Genomic DNA, 22726 nt, shown 5'->3' with positions numbered 1-22726 from the left:
TGACACCAGTTATCCACTTTGCATGTACAGTACCATAACCTTTAGCCATGTTCCTAACTCTCACCCTATCATTTACCTTGAACACTCTTTCACTGGAACTCTTATCATGATACATTTTTTGTTGAGCTTGTTTCCTCTACAACTTCAAACAGACTTGGCTTAACTAAACTTAATCTTGTTCTCAACTCTCTCTTCACCATTAACTCTGCAGGAGTACATCCTGTCACACTATGTGGCGTGGTTCTGTATCTGAGTAAGAAATTTGCTAGTCTGTGTTTCATTGATTTTCCTACAGTTCCTTGAACTACCTGCTTGGAAAGTGCTTCCTTTACAATTCTAACTGATCTCTCAGCTGCACCATTAGAGGCAGGATGATAGGGTGGGGTCAGTACATGCTTTACACCTATGAATCTCATGAAGTTTTTAAACTCTGATGATTGGAATGGAGGACCATGGTCAGAAACTACCTCTTCTGATATTCCATGTTCGGCAAATATTAATCTTAATTCATCAATGGTGCTACCAGCATTAGTACTGTACATGTGCTTAACATCAATCCACTTTGAATGACTATCAATTAATACAAGAAATTTGTCTGTTCCCTTATCACAGAAGTCAATGTGTACTCTTTGAAAGGGACGGGTAGGCCATTTCCAGGTTTTCAAAGGTGTGCTGGGTGGCATACTCCTAACATTCTGACAAACAGAGCACTCACATACCATCATTTCTATTTCATCATCCAGTTTAGGCCACCACACAAAACTTCTGGCCAGTGCTTTCATAGCACATATACCTGGATGTTCAAAATGCAGTTCATTCAAAATTTGCCCTCTAAAACACTGTGGAATTAACACTCTCATACCCCACAACACACATCCCTGTTCTACTGATAATTGACATCTCCTTAAATGATACGGTGTATACTCCAGGACTCTTTCTAATACAATATCTTTCCTAGTTTCATGAGCAATCATTCCGGAGGTGACTGGAAAATCTTCTGCTATCATGGTTACAGCATAAGCCTTAGGCTCTACTCCATCATTTGATCCACTACATGACAACCTTGACAAAGCATCTGCATTGGAATGATCATCTGAACGTCTGTACTGTATCTCATAGTCATATGCCGACAATATCAAAGCCCATCTCTGCATTCTTGCTGCAGCAAGTGTAGGAACAGGTGATTTAGGACCCAAAATTGCCAAGAGAGGCTTGTGATCAGTTATTAAAACAAAATTCCTCCCATATAGATACTGGTGAAATTTCTTTACTCCAAATATGATAGACAAAGCCTATTTCTCTATTTGTGCATAATTTTTCTCGCTTTGGGTAAGAGTTCTCGAGGCATATGCAATGGGTCTTTCTTCACCGTTATCCATTATGTGACTTATGACAGCACCTCATCCATAGCCCGATGCATCACAAGCAAGCTTTAGTGTTCTACTGGTATCAAAACATCAGTACTAGACAGAGCAGCTTTACAATCTTCAAATGACTTCTGAGTTGCACTGTTCCATTTCCATGGTATCCCTTTCTTTAATAGTTCATGCAGAGGGGCTAAAACTGATGAAAGTCAACTCAAGAACCTTGAATAATAATGTATCATACCCAGGAAGGCTTTCAATTCACTGACATTTTTTGGAGCAGGTAAATTTACTATGGCTCCTACTTTATCTGCTACAGGTCTCAGCCCTTCTGCATTCACTTTGTAGCCAAGATAAGTTACTTCTTTAGCTAGGAATGAACATTTGCTCTTGTTGAGCCTGACATTGTGTGCCAACAGTCTTTTGAATACTGTGGCAAGGGTTTTGACATGATTTTGGATGTCGCTGTCAACAATAAGGACATCATCCTGAAAACATAACACATTGGGAAGACCCACACGAATTTTGTCCATGATGCACTGAATAACTTTGGTGCACTTTTAACACCATAAGGCAACCTTTTGAACTTATACAATCCTTTATGAGTGTTGATAGTAAGGTACTGTTGACTTTCAGTATCAACACAGACCTGAGCATATGCTTGGGACAAGTCTAACTTAGTGAAAATGGTTCCACCTGTTAGTGCAGCAAACAAATCTTGAGATGTGGGTAAGGGATATAGCTCATCCTCAACAGCTTGATTAATGGTAACTTTATAATCACCACATAGTCTAACTGATTTATCAGCTTTAGGTACAATTACTATTGGAGCAGCCCAATTGCTCTTGGTAGTTTTCACAATAATTCCCTCACTCACAAGTCTGTCTAATTCTTTCTCAACCTCACCTTTCAATGCATAAGGAACAGGTCTGGACTTAGCATATATGGGTGTAACATCTTTGTCAATGGTGATATGAGCTTCATAACCCTTTATACCATCCTGTCCCTTTACAAATAAAATCTTGTATTTTTCAAGCAATTTCTCAAGACCTGGAATACTGTTACACATTCTAACACTAAATATCTCCTTCCAGTCCATCTCAAGTTCACACAACCAGTTCTTACCTAACAAAGTTGAGCTATTCACATAACTAGCTATAATTAATGGCAACTTTAAATTCTGATTTTTGTACTTTACCTCACACTCTAATTTACCTTCCGTGTTCCAAATCTCTCCAGTATAAGTTCTCAACTTGACACCTGAGTCTTCTAAAGGCACATGCGCAAATAGTTTCTCATACATATCTTTACTCATTATGGAGAAATCAGCTGCAGTATCCACTTCCATGGTTACAGGTGTGTCATTAATGCACAAGTCCACATTATACCTATGTTTAACTTTCTCTTCACGACTGGTGTAAATAGTAAACACATGGGCACTCTCATCATTATCAAATCCAAAATTACTAACACACTCATGAATACTGTTTTTCATTTCCTTCTCTCCACCTTCAATGGCATATACTCTACCTTTATCACTTCTACAGGCAGGAGCAATATGTCCAATACGTTGACAATTGTAACATTTTGAATTCTTGAACTTACACTGAAAGCTTTCATGTTTCCCTCGGCACCTCTTACATTTTAAATCAGCATTTGTTCCTTGTTTTGTGGTATACGTATTCCTTTTAGCTACAGTTACTTTACACACTGAGCCACTACTGCCAACTGTTTCACTACCAGCATTGGGAACAAATTCTCTAATGTTTTTCTCGGCCAATTCCATACTCGTAGCTATCTGACATGCACTTTCAAAAGTTAAGTTAGTGGTGTTCATTAACTTATTCTGTATTTTTTCATAATTCAGGCCTATCACAAACCTGTCTCTTAGAGCTCGGTTCAAGAACTGTCCAAAGTTACAGTGAATGGGTAATTCTTCAAAGCTACTATATAATTACTTACTGATTCATCTTTACCTCTATCTCTTGTGCCAAATTTGTAACTTTCAGCGATCTCAAGTGGAGCAGGATCAAAATGTTGCTTCAGAATCTTGGTAATCTGAATCAGTGAGGAGTCTTTGGGTTTGTCTGGAGCAAGCAGATTGACCAGAGTAGAATAAACATTAGCTCCTACCTCTGTCAAAAAGATTGCTTTCCTTTTCTCTTGAAGGGCATTCTTCTTCTGAGCATCACCACCGTCGTCCATTAATTCATTTGCCAAAAAGAAGAAGTCCATTCTCTCACAATATGATGTGAAATCTTCCTTGTCTGCATCATACTCCCCCACTCGTCCGATGTATCCACTGACGCTAGCCATGGTTGCTCTCTTTACTTAAATTCTCCAGGTTCAGAGTAGCCTTCCCTTCAGTGGTCACTATCCTCTCTTCGAGGACTTCACCAACACTTTGTGAATCCCATCCTCGTCGCCAGTGTAGTATCTTGCATTATTTAATGGGAGAATGACAACTCACATGGTCGGTCTAGCTGGGGCGTTTATTCTCTGTTCTTGGTTACAACGTGCCTAACACATTTCGTGTTTACACAAGCCTAAACACTTTCTGACTTTGGTAAGAAGTAACATAATATATAATGTATATATAATCAATAAAGGCAGCATATAAACATACATATATATACATAACAGCCGGGTAATTTGTATGAATTTTATGAGCTAAAACAAATGTCTTCAATAAATAAAAAAAATATACAGCTAGACCCTGACTTACGACCGTCGGGACTTACGACCTCCGCAGATTTTTTATTAATTTTTTTCTATTAATTCCCCCCCCCCCCCAAATGACACGCATTTTCTATACCGAAACGTTTCCAGTTAATGTAGTCTCCATGTATAATTAGAAAATTATGGGGGCCCTATGTGCATTCAGCTGATTACATTAAAGGTAACTGCTCAGTCACACTGTATCCATTCCTTATTATTTATTACTTTCACTGTACAGTACTCCCTCGACGGATTATTTAGCCGGATTTTTATTTTGGCTTTATTTGAACTGTGCTTGATATAATACATTCACGGAAATGTAATATTTTTGCTAAAATGACGTACGTATTACAGTGGAAAGTGGGATCAAATCGTGACGAAAACAATGACTTGCGCTTTCTTTCGTTCAAAAGATGTTACCGTAATCACTTTTCGAATGGTTTAGTTAAAAAACTGTTGTATTGTATTACAATAATATCCTAATATTACGATACCATATTTCTGAATATTTTCATTAAAATCCATCAAAATCATTTTCCTTGTCATCGTCTGCAGCACCAAACAGCTTCTCCCAGTCCTCTCCTTGAACAGGGCTAGAGGGTACGTGTTTTTCGAATCGTTTTCAGTTAAAAAATTATTACATCACACGTATATTTTACCTAAACTGCGCCTGAATGAATATATTCTCGGAAATAAATAGTAGTTTTGCTGAAACGTGATGTATTTCAATGTAAAATAGGATAAAATACATGACGGAAACAAAAGACTTTACCTAAGCTTCCGATGTTCTTGAGATGTTACTCGTTTTTTTAATAGTTTTCGGTTAAAATTCTGTTATATTACAATGATATTCTATTCATACTGTGCTTGATATAATACATTCACGGAAATGTAATATTTTTGTTGAAATGACGTACGTATTAAAGTGGAAAGTGGGATCAAATCGTGACGAAAACAATGACTCACTTTCTTTCGTTCAAAAGATGTTACCGTAATCGCTTTTCGAATGGTTTAGTTAAAAAACTGTTGTATTACAATAATATTCCCTCCTAATTGACTTGAATAAATACTTGAATGGAAATATACAATATTTTTGTTGAAACTACCCGCATTTCAGTGTAAAGTGTTGTAATAATAAATGGTAAATAATTTGCCTTGGGCACTCGTGTTTCAGTTTATAGGACGTAGAGCGTTTTTACTGAAGGTTTTGTTGTTCGCTTACCCTCAAAAACGTGGGTCGAACTATAAACGAGGAATATCATAAATTAACGATTTCTTGGTCAAAAAATCAGGGTCGACAGATAAACGAGGGGGGGTTTATAGATGAGTATATACGGTATGTTGTCACAGTTTGATTGCTCGTTTTAAAGTGGAGACCACGTGGTCGCTTGTTGTCGCTGTGCAGCTGTGGCGCTCACGCATGCGCACATACACACAAAAGCCCGCTAAAAAAAAAAAAAAAAAATTAGTTTTCCAAAAGTCCGGATTCTCTGGTGGTCCGGATTTTTGGACTTTTACTGTACTGTACACTGTTTTGTTTACTGTAAGGACCGATGTTCACTTCAATAAATGAAATCGTAAGTTTGCTAGTATTTTTGTCCACTTATTATATTATTATTTATACGCTATTATTTAAGGTTATGTGTAAAGGAAACGCATTAATGCTTAAAGGTACATTTATTCAACATATGCTAATAATAGTTAGAAAAATTACGTAACCATCACGGTATCAACGGTTTCTTTATCGACGGCCGTTTACAGAACGTAACCCCTGTCGATAAAGAGGGAGTACTGTACTGTATCCATTCCTCATTATTCATTACTTTTACTGTACTGTATTTCATTGTAGATTTTTTATTAAAAAAAAAAAAAAAAAAAAATTTTTATCTATGTCGGACTTACGACCATGTCGGATTTACGACCTGGATTTGGGTCCCTAACCCCGTCGTAAGTCGGGGGTCTATCTGTACTTACCAAAACACTATCTGTCAATCAAAATACCCCACCTCTGGCTCCCCCCCTCTTCCCACCTGCTCCCTGGGTCCCTCCCTCCCTCCCTACCACTCACCCCCACCTTCCCTCCCTACCAGATAAATGTTTGGGTTAAAACAGTATACAGTGTATTTATATTTTTAGTAATAAATAATACCTCAGGCTAAAGTTAGGATAATATAATTGACATTGCTGGATTCCTTGCAAGACCAGGAATATTTTGAATATACACGTCATATATTTTGCACAAAAGATAACATATTTGCTCTGAGTAAACAAAATACTTGCATTAGATCTAAAATTTGTATGTCTAATGCAAAATCTATGATGTTTATATTCAAAATGATCATCAAATTGTAAGAAATCCAGCAATGTAAATTATATTCTGGCTGGGTAATTTGTATGAATTTTATGAGCTAAATAAAAAAATTTTACTTCACCCGCTTATATGAGTAGATGCACCGCGTAAAGTGGGAATTCCGGTTCTGGCAGGGTACGTTTAAATGTAGAAACGCGTAAAAAAAAACAGCGTAAAGCGGGGTATTGTATATTTTTCCATGAATTCTTTAGTAGCTTTGGATAAGATTTTTTTTTAATACAAATTTAATATAATGTATTGCACTAATGATAGTGGTAATTAGCTGAAAACATATACAGCATGCCCTTCAAATTTGCAGATTTTAAATTCGCGGACCTCGATTATTCGCGGATGACGCTCTGGATGTACCCAAGAATGTCTAAGGGTAGTTTTAAGGTTGCAGGCATTTTCACGGCCGGGACAGGGAGCCATTCATTCTAGAGACAGTAATTTACTTTACCTGTATTGTATACTGTATAATAATAATAATAATAATAATAATAATAATAATAATAATAATAATAATAATAATACAGTATTACCCCGCCTAACGCGGTTTCACTTAACGCGTTTTATCATATACGCGGTGCCTCGCCAGAGCTGAACTTTCACTTAACACGGATTTTTTCCACATATACGCGGATTTTTTCCACATACAGTATACGCGGTGAGTGTCCGGCTCGAGACGCTATTTTTAGATTTGCCCCACCCTGCCTGACTGCCTGTTTTAGCTCATAAAATTCATACAAATTACCCGGCCAGAATATAATTTACATTGCTGGAATTCTTATAATTTGGTGATCATTTTGAATATAAACATCATATATTTTGCATTAGACATACAAATTTTAGAAAAAAAATTTTCTCTAAGTAACTATGTTATCTTTTGTGCAAAATATATGACATTTATATTCAAAATATTCCTGGTCTTACAAGGAATCCAGCAATGTCAATTATATTATCCTAACTTTAGTTTGAGGTATTATTTATTACAAAAAAGTTAAGTATTCTGGTTTTCCCACACATCTCCTTGGGACGGTTGGTGGGGGGTGGGGGGGAGGGAGGGGCCGACCGACCATCTGTTACCCTGTGAAGAATATTTTTTTTTTTTATTAACTGGAGATATTTGTTTTAGCTCATAAAATTCATACAAATTACCAGGTCAGAATATAATTTACATTGCTGGAATTCTTATAATTTGATGATCATTTTGAATATAAACATCATATATTTTGCATTAGACATACAAATTTTAGAAAAATTTTTTACTCTGGGTAACTATGTTATCTTTTGTGCAAAATATATGACATTTATATTCAAAATATTCCTGGTCTTACAAGGAATCCAGCAATGTCAATTGTATTATCCTAACTTTAGTTTGAGGTATTATTTATTAAAATTTAGTGGTTTTTCCCCAAAAATTTCTCAGAGAGGGAAGAGCCGGCAGTGTAGTGTGAGAGGGGGAGGGAGTTGAGTCCATTATTTGAATGGACATTAACTTGGCGACTGTATTTCTCTATTTCTCTTAAGTATTAATTGTGTGCATGTACCATCATAAAATTAAGATGTTATTTTTACTACAACATAGTTATGTGTCTTCAAAAAGTGGAGTTTGGGGGTCGGGCCGGTTTCTATTGGAATTAATCCCATATGTTCTGTTGTTCACTTAACGTGGATTTCACTTAACACGGGACCCTCTGGGTTCTATTGACCGCTTTAAGTGGGGTACAACTGTAATTAACAGTTCATTGAAAAAGTTCTGCAGACTGAAGGCTGAAAATATACATTGAACATAAATGACTTATTACATACATTGGTTGCTTAACAAAAGCCTTCATTAGAGGAAGGTAAAGGAACATACAGTGAACATACAGATTAATGTTGGTGTTGAACAGCAAACACGTAGTGTAGTAACTCCCTCCCAGATGGTGTTAGGAGGGACCTCACGTGGTGTAGTAATTCCCTCACAGGTAGTGTTATGAGGGAACTCACATGGTGTAGTAATTCCCTCACAGATGGTGTGATGAGGGACCTCACGTGGTGTAGTAATTCCCTCACAGATGGTGTGATGAGGGACCTCACGTGGTGTAGTAGTTCCCTCACAGATGGTGTTATGAGGGACCTGACATGGTGTAGTAATTCCCTCACAGATAGTGTTATGAGGGAACTCACGTGGTGTAGTAATTCCCTCACAGATGGTGTGATGAGGGACCTCATGTGGTGTAGTAATTCCCTCACAGATGGTGATGACCTGAGGTGACCTCACAGACGTGAGGGACCTCCGTGGTGTAGTAATTCCCTCACAGATGGTGTTATAGGGACCTGGCGTGGTGTAGTAATTCCCACACAGATGGTGTTATGAGGGACCTGGCGTGGTGTAGTAATTCCCTCACAGATGGTGTTATGAGGGACCTCACGTGGTGTAGTAATTCCCTCACAGATGGTGTATGAGGGACCTCACGTGGTGTAGTAATTCCCTCACAGATGGTGTGAGGGAGACCTCCGTATGATATGTAATAGGGACCTGACGTGGTGTGTCAATTCCTCACAGATGGTGTTATGAGGGACCTGACGTGGTGTAGTAATTTCCTCACAGATAGTGTTATGAGGGAACTCACGTGGTGTAGTAATTCCCTCACAGATGGTGTGATGAGGGACCTCATGTGGTGTAGTAATTCCCTCACAGATGGTGTTATGAGGGAACTCATGTGGTGTAGTAATTCCCTCACAGATGGTGTTATGAGGGACCTCACGTGGTGTAGTAATTCCCTCACAGATGGTGTTATGAGGGACCTCACGTGGTGTAGTAATTCCCTCACAGATGGTGTTATATGAGTGAGGTGTGGTCCAAGGCCTTCCTATCATAGACTGATTAACACATCGCTGGTTGTTGTTGGGTCTCACGGGCAGTTATCACTGGGTACCTGTTCACTGTGTTAAGGTTAACTTGGGTATGACTCGGCTGTTACTGTTGAATTGTTCTCACTGACTTAAGCACTGTTCACCTTAGTTCAACACTGGTTCCATTTCTTTCCTAAATAAAATTGTAACTTCTGGCGAGAACTTGTTGATATTCCGGTGGGGAGGAGGGGTTCAGGGGAAGGAGTTGGTATGGGCCAACAAAACAGTTGACCTGGCTGCTCTCAGAGGAGCACCAGGTACGTCTTGACCCTTCTGTGTGTGTGTGTAGACACATATATATATATATATATACAATACAATACGTATACAGTATAGTCTTTATTTACGCAGTCAATTGAACCACAGGAGGTTCGCGTAAAGCGAGAAACGTGTAAACGAAATAACAGAACATATGGGATTAATTGAAATAGAGACTGGGCCGACCCCCAAACTACACTTTTGCAGACACAATATGTATGTTGTAGTAAAAATAACATCTTAATTTTATGATGGTATGCATACACAATTAATATTTAAGAGAAATACAGTCGCCAGGTTAATACTCAACTCCCGCCCCACTCCCTCTTCCCAGGCTCGCTGGGTCCCTCCTTCCCCTTCCCTCCCTACCAGGGAAACGTTTGGGGAAAAACAGTATATTTACATTTTTAGTAATAAATAATACCTTAGACTAAAGTTAGGATAATATAATTGACATTGCTGGATTCCTTGCAAGACCAGGAATATTTTGAATGTAGACTTCATATATTTTGCACAAAAGATAAATTTTTGCTCATTTTCATCATTATCTTAAATTACATCTAAAATTTGTATGTCTAATGCAAATTTTAGGATGTTTATATTTAAAATGATCACCATCTTGTAAGGATTCCAGCAATGTAAATTATATATTTTATGAGCTAAAAACATATATATCTTCAGTAAATAAACAAATTATACTTCACCCGCGTAAATGATGAAATTTACCGCCTAATTAAAACATTTCATTCTGGCAAGGTGCCGCATAAATGACCAAACACGTAAACAAAAACCGCGTAAATCCAGACTATACTGTATACAATCAGAAACAAATGTAATAAAAATGTTGAGTCTTCCTCCCTCCCACTCTTCTTCCTCCCTCCCACTCTTCTATCTTCCTCCCTCCCACTCTTCTATCTTCCTCCCTCCCACTCTTCTTCCTCCCTCCCACTCTTCTATCTTCCTCCCTTCCTCCCTCCCTCTTCTTCTTCCTCCCTCTTCTTCCTCCCCTCTCCTCACTCTCACCTCTTCTTCCTCCCCTCCCACACTCTTCTTCCTCCCTCCACACTCTTCTTCTTCCCTCCACTCTTCTTCCTCCTCCCATTCTTCCACTCCTTCCCTTCCTCCCTTCCCCACCTCTTCTTCCTCCCTCCCCAAGCTTCTTTCTCCCTCCCTCCCAATTTCTCTCCCTCCCTCCCACTCCTTCTCCCTCCACACTCCTCCTTCCCTCCTCCACACTCTTCCCTCCTCCCTCCCTCCCTGCCCTCCACACTCCTCTCCCCTTCCCTCCCACTCTGCTCTTCTCCTCCCTCCCATTCTCCCTCCCCTTTCACCTCCCCCTCCCTCCTCCTTCCCCATCCTCCTCTTTCTCCCTCCTCCCACTCTCCCTCCTCCCTCCCCCTTTCTTCCCCCTCCCAAACTGCTCCTCCCTCCCTCCCTGCTGCTCCCTTCCTCCCTCCCCACATTCTCCTCCCTCCCTCACTCCCTCCCTCCCTCCCTCCCACTCTCCTCCTCCTCCCTCACTCCCTCCCTCCCTCCCTCCCTCCCTCACTTCCCCTCCTCCCTCCCCTCCCTCCCTCCCCCCCTCCTCCCTCCCTCCTCCCTCCCCCTCCCCTCACTGCTCCCTTCCTCCCACTTCGTCTCCACTGCTCTCCCCCTCCCCTCCCACACTGCCCCTTCCTCTCCTCCTCCTCCCCACACTGCCTCCTCCTCCCTCCCTCCTCCTCCCCTGCCTCCCTCCCACCCCTTCCTCCTCCCTCCTCCCTTCTCTCCTCCCTCACCTCCCTCCTCTCCCTCCCCTCCCTCCCCCCTCCCTCCCTCCCTCCCTCCTTCCTTCTCCCTCCCTCCCTCCCTCCTCCCCCCTCCCCTCCCACACTTCTCCCTCCCTCCCTCCCCACACCCCTCCCTCCCTCCCTCCCTCCACCTCCCTCTCCTCCCCCTCCCCCTCCTCCCTTCCCTCCCTCCCTCCACTCCCTCTCCCCTCCCTCCTCTCCTCCCTCCCTCCCCCCTCCCCTCCCACACTCTCCCTCCCTCCCTCCCACACCCCTCCCTCCTCCCCTCCCCTCACCTTCCCTCCCCCCCCCCTCTCACTTCTCTCCCTCCCACCCCCACTCCCCCTCCTCCCTCCCCACACTCCTCCCTCCCTCCCCTCTCTCCCTCCCCTCCCTCCCCACCCCTCCCTCCCTCCTCTCCTCTCTCCCTCCCTCCCCCTCCTCCCACTGCTCCTTCCTCCCTCCCTCCCCACACTGCTCCCTCCCTCCCTCCCTCCCCACTCTCTCCCTCCCTCCCACACTGCTCCCTTCCTCTCCCTCACCCTCCCTCCCCTCCCTCCTCCCACTCTCCCTCCCTCCCTCCCTCCCTTCCCTCCTCCTCCTCACTTCTCCCTCCCTCCATCCCTCACTCCCTCCCTCCTCCCTCCCTCCTGCTCCCTCCCTCCCTCCCTCCCCTCACTGCTCCCTCCCTCCCTCCCTCACTGCTCCCCTTCCTCCCCCTGTTCCCACACTGCTCCCTTCCTCCCTCCCTCCCACACTGCTCTCTCCTCCCCACACTGCTCCCCTCCCTCCCCACACTGCTCTCCCTCCTCCCTCCCACACCTCCCTCCCTCCCACACTTCTCCCTCCCTCCCTCCCACACTTCTCCCTCCGAGTGCCAGTAGAAGGATGGATCTTTCTCCATCTCAAAGGTGCTCAGTGAGAAAGGTTCAGTACCTAATGGTGGACTTTTTAAATTTAATTGCAATAAGGTTACACACACACTTGTAATTTTAAATAAATACAGGATTTTATATTATTTTAGTTTTGATATTTAAACTTAATGAGATTTTATTTTATTTATATCGTAGTTCTAAATTATAAGTTTCATTTTCGACTTCAAATGGCCACAGGCCGTGACGCTAGATATTTTACCCAATCAGTCAATTTATCAATCAATCTTTCAATCATTCAAACAATCAACCAACCACACATGTTCTCTGCCTTAAACAATCTTCTTTTCTGCAATATTTTGCCACTATGTTACTGCATACCTTGCTTTTTTCTTGTTTCTTTTTTTTTGCAGGATTAGCCCACCCGGGCACTGGTCACTGACCCACATGGGGCCTGGGGGGCAAAAATGTAATAAGGATGATAATAATAATAATAATAATAATGATAATAATAGTAATAATAATAATTATTATAATAATTAAATCATAGTAAATAAAATTTATAATAAAAAATAAAAAAGTAAAAATAAAATAATTGTCAATAATAATAACAGCACCACTGATAATTATGATTATAATAATAGTAAAGAACCACAATGAAATGCAAAATGAAAAAAGATCAATAGTGAGAAACGATATATGCACAGTCAGTTCTGCTATAACGCGATAGTTGTGTTCTTTTAAAACCTCGCATTGTAGAAATTCGCGCAATGGAAATAACAGGGCTTATGGAGAAAATAGGGTTAGGTGCAGATTACTCGAAATAAAAAATAATTAGTAGTTAGCCTAACACAAAGGATAGCACAGTCTAAATAAATGTTACATTCATATCTAATAATGAAATCATACAGTAAATGTAACACTTTACCTTGAAAAAATATGAATATAACTTGATGGGGGAGAAGGTTAATGTTGAGGTTGAGGAGTCATGCAGTGTCATCATCATCAGGTGCAGTTTTGGTTGCATGGGAAGGACGAAAAAAACGTCTAATTCCAGAAGTGGATGGCTGTGGTTCAGTGTCTTCAGTCTGCTTCTTGGGGGTTGACTTAAAAAAGACGTCTAATGTTTGTTGTTTTGCCGTCTTTCTTCTTTCACAAAGAAGCTGTTCATAAGGTGCCAAAAAAGATTTAACACCACGAACTGCAATCCTGCTCCTTTCTGCATTGTAGTCATTGTCTTCCAAGAGCTGCAACTGCTTATCAACTTCCCTCAGGATAGAAGATAAAACAGAAGTGGGAAGCTTGCGTGGTTTTGCATCCTGGACTTCATCATCTTCTTCATCTTCAATTTCCCCAGCAGCAACAAGTTGTTGTAGATCAGCTGTAGAGAGGTCTTCACAGTGGGACTCGAGCAGTTCCTCAACATCAGCACTTTCCACTTCAGCAAAGCCAACTTGCTTTGCAAGAGAAACAATTTTTTTTTTGGGGGGGGGGAGCTCCTCTGATGCATCATGAATGAATTCTGGGAGAAGCTTCTGCCAAACTCCACTCAAACAGTCCTTACTTACATCACTCCAGGCCTCCACAATGATGTCAATTGCATGCTTGATGTTGAAACTTTTCCAAAACTGAAGGACACTGGCCTTATCATTTCCTTCCTCAGTAGCTGCAATAAGTTTCTGAAATGTACGCCTCAAATAATAGGCTTTTAATGCTGCTATTACTCCTTGGTCCATTGGTTGAAGGAGAGATGTTGTATATGGAGGTAGAAAGAGCACTTTGATATTGTCAGAAAGCTCAGCAATGGTGGGAGGGCAGCTTGGCGCATTATCTAAAATGAGGAGAATCTTAAAATCCATATTATTCTTCTTGCAATAACTTTTAAAAATATTTTAAAAAACATCCACAAGGTCAGAAAAAATTTGTCCCGTCATCCAACCTTTTTTGCTTGACCTTAAGCAAACACCTAGAGTAGACTTTATGTAACCCTTTAAAGCTCACGGGTTGGCAGATTGATACACCAGCACAGGCTTAAGCTTTAGGTCTCCACTAGCATTTGCACCCAACAACACTGTCATGCGGTCCTTCGCAGCCTTAAAGCCTGGAGCACGTGTAAAACGCTATATGTCCGCACTGCAAAACATTATTTGTATTTATTTTTTTCATACAATATTGATGGGAACAGCTAATTTTGCAAAAAAATGGATGAAATTTATAGAGTCCCTATCAAATAACACTTCACAAACAAAACACGTGAATCAATTGAACATGTGATGTCGAACGTGAACTGTAAACACTGCATAACCCCGCGCCAAGCGACAGTACACTTAAAACATTCAAGTGGAATCACATTACAGCCAACACGAGTTCGCGTTTTACAAATATCGTTCTTCTATTCATCAATCGCGTTACAACCAATTCGCGTTGACAAAACACGCGTTATAGCAGAACTGACTGCATGTTGTGTTGTCAAAGTATGAGAAACAATTGAGACCCTGCAATTGTGTGTAAATGAGGCAGAAAGTCAGATGAGCAACCTGGGACTGGGTCACAATTTTTGTGATGCCATATGGCAGCAGGGTCTACCATTAGACAACACATTTTTTCAGCTACTCTTAACCCCTCGGGTATGAGGGGTCTCTCTGTGCTCAATAAAATCGTCTTGTGTTAGCCAAATATATTATTAAAAGTGTCATCCAGTAGTGAATGGGTTAACAGAATAGCCTTTAATGATAACCAGCAACCCTCCGACACTAACCCTCACACTCTCTGTTTTCACTCATCTCTGTATAAATGCTTCCTCTACATTTTGTCTCTTTAATTTTCACACTTGTAGTATTATTGGTTGTTAAAGGTAAAAGCACAACTGTAAATGATTTTAATGTTGTCCTACAGGGAGGGATGCGTAACATGAGGCTGTCATCTTCTGTTGCAGTACCAAGAATGAAGCCACAGGGAAATGTTCGTGTAGCTCAGTCTCTAGATGTGGAAGGTGAGTACAGTCGGGGTCCACCATTGTTATGTGTTCGTATTGTGCAACTCAGATGCTAATGTGAATGTAGTTGTGGTTTTGGAAATAGAAATGACTGTTGGACTGTTGATAGATGATGTGGGTTATATAAAAAAGGAAAAAGATATGAAGCTATTGAGGATGAAATCAGGATTGAAGGAATTTAACCCCTAAACCCCGGGGGACGTTCCTCTACGTTTACTGTATTTTGGTAACCTCGAGTGATGTTCCTCACCGATCTTAATTTTCGCAGCATATTTTAAATCTCCAGGCAGGACGAAATACTTTGTATTGGATATTTGTTTAATTGGCAGCTGAACTCACCTGTGTGCAGTATTTCATAGTTCTTTTGAGGAAAATAGAAGTATATTGCTCTTTGTAGTAGCTATAAGATAGAGATATGATATAAAAGTGTCTTCAAGTAAGAACTGTGTTGTTGAAGTGAGTGTCAAATTCACTTCCCGCTCACTGTGGGCTGTGTGCAGCAGCTTCAAACAAAACTTCTTCATCACTCAGCACTGCTCATCAACACTCAAACTATGCTACAGTGGGGTATGCTATAACGAATCTAATTGGTTCTAGAACCTCGTTCGTTATAGCATTCGTTCGTTATAGGATTAATCTGTTCCAGGCCCCCAAATACAACCACTTAACACTGAAAAAATTATGTGGAAAATGTAAAAAATACGGTACTTTATCTTACCTTAGTGTTGATCAGCATGCAGGACAGGAGGCAGAGGGGAGGGGGGAGGAGAGAATTATGGAGAAGAGGTGGAAGGAGAGGAGTCATCCTTCCTAGCCCTCTTTGGTGACTGTCTTACAGGCACTTTGTCTGTAGGGTCTTTTGTTACCTTTGTAAAGGAGAAATCCAGGGTTGGCTACTTCAACCTTGATTTCTGGACCTTCCAAAAGTAGTTCATAACATTGTCATTAAACACACTGATGGCCTTTTGCACAGAACCAACATCAGGATGATAATCCTCTGCAAGTTTGGACAGTGTGCTCCAGCATAAGAACGCATCCTTGAGATCTTTGGCTGGAATGATGCAGCTTTCCTCCTTGTCCTCCTCCTCCCCTGACTCCTCAGAAGTTAAGCTCTGCTTCAGTGTCTCGTTTTGTTCTTTGTGAAGCTCAAGCAGCTCTTCAGTGGACAGTTCCTTACTGTGCTCTTCCACCAACTCCTCAACATCATCATCATCCACTTCCAGGCCCATGGAATTACCCAGAGACACAATTTCATGAACAACAGCCTCTTCCTTTAACTCCCTGAAGCCTTCAAAGTCTCTTTGAAGGACACATTCAGGCCACAATGGCCTCCAAGCAGCACAAAGACACCTCACAGTAACCTCTTTCCAGGCTGAGGTAATTAAAAAAAACAGCGTCTGCTATATTGAAGTGACTCTTCCAAAATTCCTTCAAGCTAACATCACTGGAAGAAGTGGATGCAAAACATTTGCTAAACAGTGCCTTTGTGTACAGCTTCTTAAAGTTAGAAATTACCTGTTGATCCATGGGCTGGATGAGAGGTGTTGTGTTGGGTGGCAAGAAGTGCACAGTGATGAAGTTGAACTCCTCTGGCAATTCAACCATCAAATTAGGAGGATGGGCTGGTGCATTGTCCATCACCAACAAAGCTGTCAGTGGAAGATTATTCTCCCTGAGGTATTCCCGAACACTGGATCGAAACACCTCAATCACCCACTCAGAGAATAAATTCCTGGTCACCCAAGCCTTTGGGTTTGACCGCCACATAACACCAAGGCGGGTCTTCCTAATGTTTTTGAAAGCTCTGGGGTTTTCTGCATGGTACACAAGGAGTGGGTTTATTTTGCAGTCACCAGAAGCATTAGCACAAAGAAGGAAGGTAAGCCTGTCTTTCATTGGCTAATGGCCAGGGACAGAAGTTTCCTCCTTGGTAATGTATGTACGGCGAGGCATTTTTTTCCAAAAAGTCCAGTTTCATCACAGTTGAATACCTGCTGAGAAACAAAGCCTCCCTCTTTAATAACATTCAAAAAAATGTCATGGTGTTCCTTAGCTGCTTCCTTATCTGCACTAGCAGCATCACCATGTCTCACAACACTATATAATTTTTTTCTCCTTCTGAAACCAGTAAACCACCCCTTGGTACCCCTAAACACTGGCACATCACTATCACTTGCACTGGGAGTCTTGGCTTTAAGGTCCTCAAACAATTGTCTGGCCTTCTCACAATTATAGCTTCACTAGTGCTATCACCTGCCATTTCTTTCTCCTTTATCCACACTAAGAGTAAATTTTCCATCTCCTCAATCACATTACACCTTGCTTTGCTAAGTCTAGAGATTCCCTTAGCCACTTGCACAGTTTTCAACTCCTCTTTATTCTTTAAAATCGTACATATAGTCGATTTAGCCATCCCATACTCATCACTAAGTTTCACAATGCTTGTTCCATCCTCACGTTTCTTTATGATTTCTTTCTTAGTTTCAAGAGTTATGAGCTTTCTCACTCGCTTTGGACAATTCATTGTCACAATTATACACCTGTATAACAAAATATTTATACAAATAACTCTATTTCCACATCAAAAGACGAAATTTCAACAATAACAGTGGTGCACTGGCTACACAATGAGACAAAGATGGCGCCTGACACTCTTGTTGTGGGTCGCGGTACAACAATATTAATGCGCCAGACGAAATAGTCCCTTATTCATCCGCGTTCGTTGTAGGAGTTGCATTCGTTATAGCATTCTCCATTTTATAGGTAAACTGTTTGTTATAGGAATATTCGTAGTAGGATCTGTTCGTTATAGCATACCCCACTGTATAATGAAAGTTGAATGTAAGTACAGTGGTCCCTCCGTTAACGAATGTCTCAATTAACGAAATTTCGGTTAACGAATTACCTTCCATAAGAATCTTCAATTCGGTTAACGAAAAAATTTTTATTAACGAAATCCTTATGAAAATCACGTTTTGTTTAGAACATCAGCTGATAAGCTGAGGGGATACTCAGCCAATTCAGTAATCTCTTCTATATTTACATTCGTTTCCAATGGAGTAAATATCAAGAAAATTTTGCACTTTAATATTTGTGCATTTTTTTATACAGTACAGTGGTACCCTGATTTACGCGGTCAATTGAACCCACAGGGTACCGCGGAATGTGAAAACCGCGTAAAGTGAACAACAGAACATATGGGATTAATTCCAATAGAGACTGGCCCAACCCCCAAACTCCACTTTTTCTGACACAATACCTATGTTGTAGTAAAAAATAACATCTAAATTTTGTGATGGTATGCTCACACAATTAATATTTAAGAGAAATACAGTTGCCAGGTTAATGTCCATTCAAATAATGGACTCAAATCCCCCCACCCCCCCCTCTTCCCAGTTCACTAGCTCCTACCTCTCTGAGAAATATTTGGGTGAAATCACTAGATTTTAACGTTTAGTAGTAAATAATACCTCAGACTAAAGTTAGGATAATATAATTGACATTTCTGGATTCTTTGCAGGTCAGGGAATATTTTGAATGTAAACTTCATATATTTTGCACAAAAGATAAAATATTTGCTTTGTGTAAACCAAATTATTACATTAGATCTAAAATTTGTATGTCTAATGCAAAATCCATGATGTTTATATTCAAAATGATCATCATATTGTAAGAATTCCAGCAATGTAAATTATATTCTGGCCGGGTAATTTGTATGAATTTTATGAGCTAAAACAAATATCTTCAGTAAATAAACAAAGAAATATTCTTCAAGGACACTATCTGTCAATCAAAATACCCCACCTCTGCCCTCCTCCCTTCCTACCCCCCACCTTCCCTCCCTACCAGAGAAGCGATTGGGAGAAAAAGTATAAGTATAATGATATACTGTGTAGTTTGAGCTTTATGACCAAATTTTAAGCAAAAAAAAATTTGGGGTCGCCCCATATGTAATAGTTTTGTTCCCATGATGTGTAAGGCGAGAGCAACTTTTAGCTTTAGACATGAAAAATATTTACCATTTACAGCCAGTAAACAATGGAAACGTAAAATATGTACCAATTAGTAATGAAAGGTTGTGCAGTTCCTTCAGCAAATGAAGTTCACCAACTTACAATAGGCTAAATTACCTTACAACGTGCTTTCAGTAGTCTATGTTGAAGTTCCTAGCACAGGCTAACTTATCATATCATATACGGTATCACAGTTCTCATTGATCTACAAAAAATACCGGTAATAAAAACCTTTTCGATATTTCACACTTAATATAATACCCGGTAATCTACTTCAACCTCCTATTGTTTACAATGACGCATGACGCACCACCAGCTTTATCATTAGACCAGTGGTTCTTAACCTTTTTAGGGTCGCGTCCCCCTACAGCAGTTGGTCCTCATCTCCACGCCCCCATCCTTCCTTCATATAAAATTCTAAATCTCAAAATTCTAAAGCCATGATCATAAACACCACCACATGGCCATAAACATCACTCAAAGTAGACAACGCGTGATTACAATCCATTTTTGAGTAAGCAAATTTCATTCTCGTTATTAAAACGAAACAATTAGCATTAATTTCAATTGATAAAGTAATTATCATTATTGTTTCGTTCATAAAAAGTCTACCCTACATCATAGCTCAATTGAAGAAAGAAATCCGTGAGTGTGAGAGGGAGAAAGTTGTCACGGGCGGACGTCGCGGGCGACTGGCACTTGAAATCGTCGCAGACTCGCAGTCAGTGTTGAAAATTTTCAAATGTGAATTATCGTACTGGAGCCTCAAAATTATCGTTTCTTCATCAAATTATCGTACACTTACCGACATTATTACTTCCTTAATTCAGTCACTTTTAGTGGAATTTTACATTTTGATTGACGTAGTTATCATTTACGACATTTTGAAGTATCTGTGGGGAACGAGAACCCCTCCACCCCCCTACGAAAATCCAAATAAGGTCATACACACACCTGTTAAGGCCATTCCTTATTTTTTGCTCTGTCTACGCCTCTGGAATGCTACCAGGCCCTTAGGGTGGCACCCCGGTTAAGAAATCATTGAGCTACATCGGCATTAATGCAGTTTTTCGAATCATTTCAGTTAAAAAACTGTTACATCACATGTATATTTTACCTTAACTGTGCCTGAATGAATATATTCCCGGAAATAAATAGTAGTTTTGCTGAAACGATGTATTTTAATGTATACAAAGAATTTCACTAATCGCTAACAGAACCTGCAGAGGGTCCCGTGTTAAGTGAAATCCGCGTTAAGTGAACAACAGAACATATGGGATTAATTCCAATGGAAACCGGCCCGACCCCCAAACTCCACTTTTTGAAGACACATAACTATGTTGTAGTAAAAATAACATCTTAATTTTATGATGGTACATGCACACAATTAATACTTAAGAGAAATAGAGAAATACAGTCGCCAAGTTAATGTCCATTCAAATAATGGACTCAACTCCCTCCCCCTCTCACACTACACTGCCGGCTCTTCCCTCTCTGAGAAATTTTTGGGGGAAAACCACTAAATTTTAATAAATAATACCTCAAATTAAAGTTAGGATAATACAATTGACATTGCTGATTCCCTTTGAGAATGTCATATATTTTGGACAAAAGATAACATAATTACCTAGAGAACAATTTTTATCTAAAAATTGTATGTTTAATGCAAAATATATGTTGTTTATATTCAAAATGATCACCAAATTATAAGAATTCCAGCAATGTAAATTATATTCTGACCGGGTAATTTGTATGAATTTTATGAGCTAAAACAAATATCTTCAGTTAATAAAAAAAATAATTAATCTTCAGGACACTATATGTCAATCAAAGTACCCCACCTTGCCTCACCCCCTCTTCCAACCGCGCGGTTAGTCCCAACCCTCCCCCCCACCAATCCTCCCTTCAAGAGTTTTTAACATTTAGTATTAAATAATACCTCAGATTAAAGTTAGGATAATATAATTGACATTGCTGGATTCCTTGTAAGACCAGGAATATTTTGAATATAAATGTCATATATTTTGCACAAAAGATAACATATTTACTCAAGAGTAAACATTACATCTAAAATTTGTATGTTTAATGCAAAATATATGATGTTTATATTCAAAATGATCACCAAATTATAAGAATTCCAGCAATGTAAATTATATTCTGGCCGGGTAATTTGTATGAATTTTATGAGCTAAAACAGGCAGTCAGGCAGGGTGGTGGGTGGGGCAAATCTAAAAATAGCGTCTCGAGCCGGACACTCACCGCGTATATGTGGAAAAAATCCGTGTTAAGTGAAAGTTCAGCTCTGGCGAGGCACCGCGTATATGATAAAACGCGTTAAGTGAAACCGCGTTAGGCGGGGTAATACTGTAATAGGATAAAATACATGACGAAAACAAAAGACTTTACCTAACCTTCCGATGTTCAAGAGAAGTTACTCGATTTTTTAATAGTTTTTGGTTAAAATATTGTTATATTACAATGGTATTCTATTCATACTGTGCTTGATATAATGCATTCACGGAAATGTAATATTTTTGCTGAAATGACGTACGTATTACAGTGGAAGTGGGATAAAATCGTGACGAAAACAATGACTTTCGCTTTCTTTCGTTCAAAAGATGTTACCGTAATCGCTTTTCGAATGGTTTTCAGTTTAAAAACTGTTGTATTACGATAATATTCTATCCTAATTGACTTGAACAAATACTACGATACCATATTTCTGAATATTTTCATTAAAATCCATCAAAATCATTTTCCTTGTCATCGTCTGCAGCACCAAACAACTTCTCCCAGTCCTCTCCTTGAACAGGGCTAGAGGGTACGTGTTTTTCGAATCGTTTTCAGTTAAAAAACTATTACATCACATGTATATTTTACCTAAACTGCGCCTGAATGAATATATTCTCGGAAATAAATTGCTGAAACGTGATGTATTTCAATGTAAAATAGGATAAAATACATGACGAAAACAAAAGACTTTACCTAAGCTTCTGTTCTTGAGATGTTACTCGTTTTTTTAATAGTTTTCGGTTAAAATTCTGTTATTTTACAATGATATTCTATTCATACTGTGCTTGATATAATACATTCACGGAAATGTAATATTTTTGCTGAAATTACGTACATATTACAGTGGAAAGTGGGATAAAATCGTGACGAAAACAATGACTTTCGCTTTCTTTCGTTCAAAAGATGTTACCGTAATCGCTTTTCGAATGGTTTAGTTAAAAAACTGTTGTATTACAATAATATTCCCTCCTAATTGACTTGAATAAATACTTGAATAGAAGTATACAATATTTTTGTTGAAACTACCCGCGTTTCAGTGTAAAGTGTCGCACGTAATAATAAATGGTAAACAATTTGCCTTCGGCACTCGTGTTTCATGCACGGCGAGCCTCAGTTTATAGGACGTAGAGCATTTTTAGTGAAGGTTTTGTTGTTCCATTACCCTCAAAAACTTGGGTCGAACTATAAACTAGG

At 39.8% G+C, this 22726-nt stretch overlaps 1 protein-coding gene across 1 annotated transcript in view; it reads left to right on the top strand.

Annotated features, from left to right (window-relative positions):
• LOC121869874 overlaps window positions 1-15283 on the top strand; it is a 105056-nt gene extending 89773 nt beyond the window's left edge. Inside the window, exon 7 of the mRNA XM_042371439.1 lies at window positions 15128-15283. Within this exon, the coding sequence (XP_042227373.1) occupies window positions 15128-15283 (156 nt within the window). The remainder of the gene's footprint in view (window positions 1-15127) is intronic.
• The last annotated feature ends 7443 nt before the right edge of the window (window positions 15284-22726 follow it).

Source organism: Homarus americanus, unplaced genomic scaffold, assembly GCF_018991925.1.
Source record: "Homarus americanus isolate GMGI-L3 unplaced genomic scaffold, GMGI_Hamer_2.0 scaffold14467, whole genome shotgun sequence".
NCBI classification, from domain to species: domain Eukaryota; kingdom Metazoa; phylum Arthropoda; class Malacostraca; order Decapoda; family Nephropidae; genus Homarus; species Homarus americanus.
Note: the sequence above shows the minus strand (reverse complement) of the source record. Positions and strands in the feature narration are given on the sequence as shown.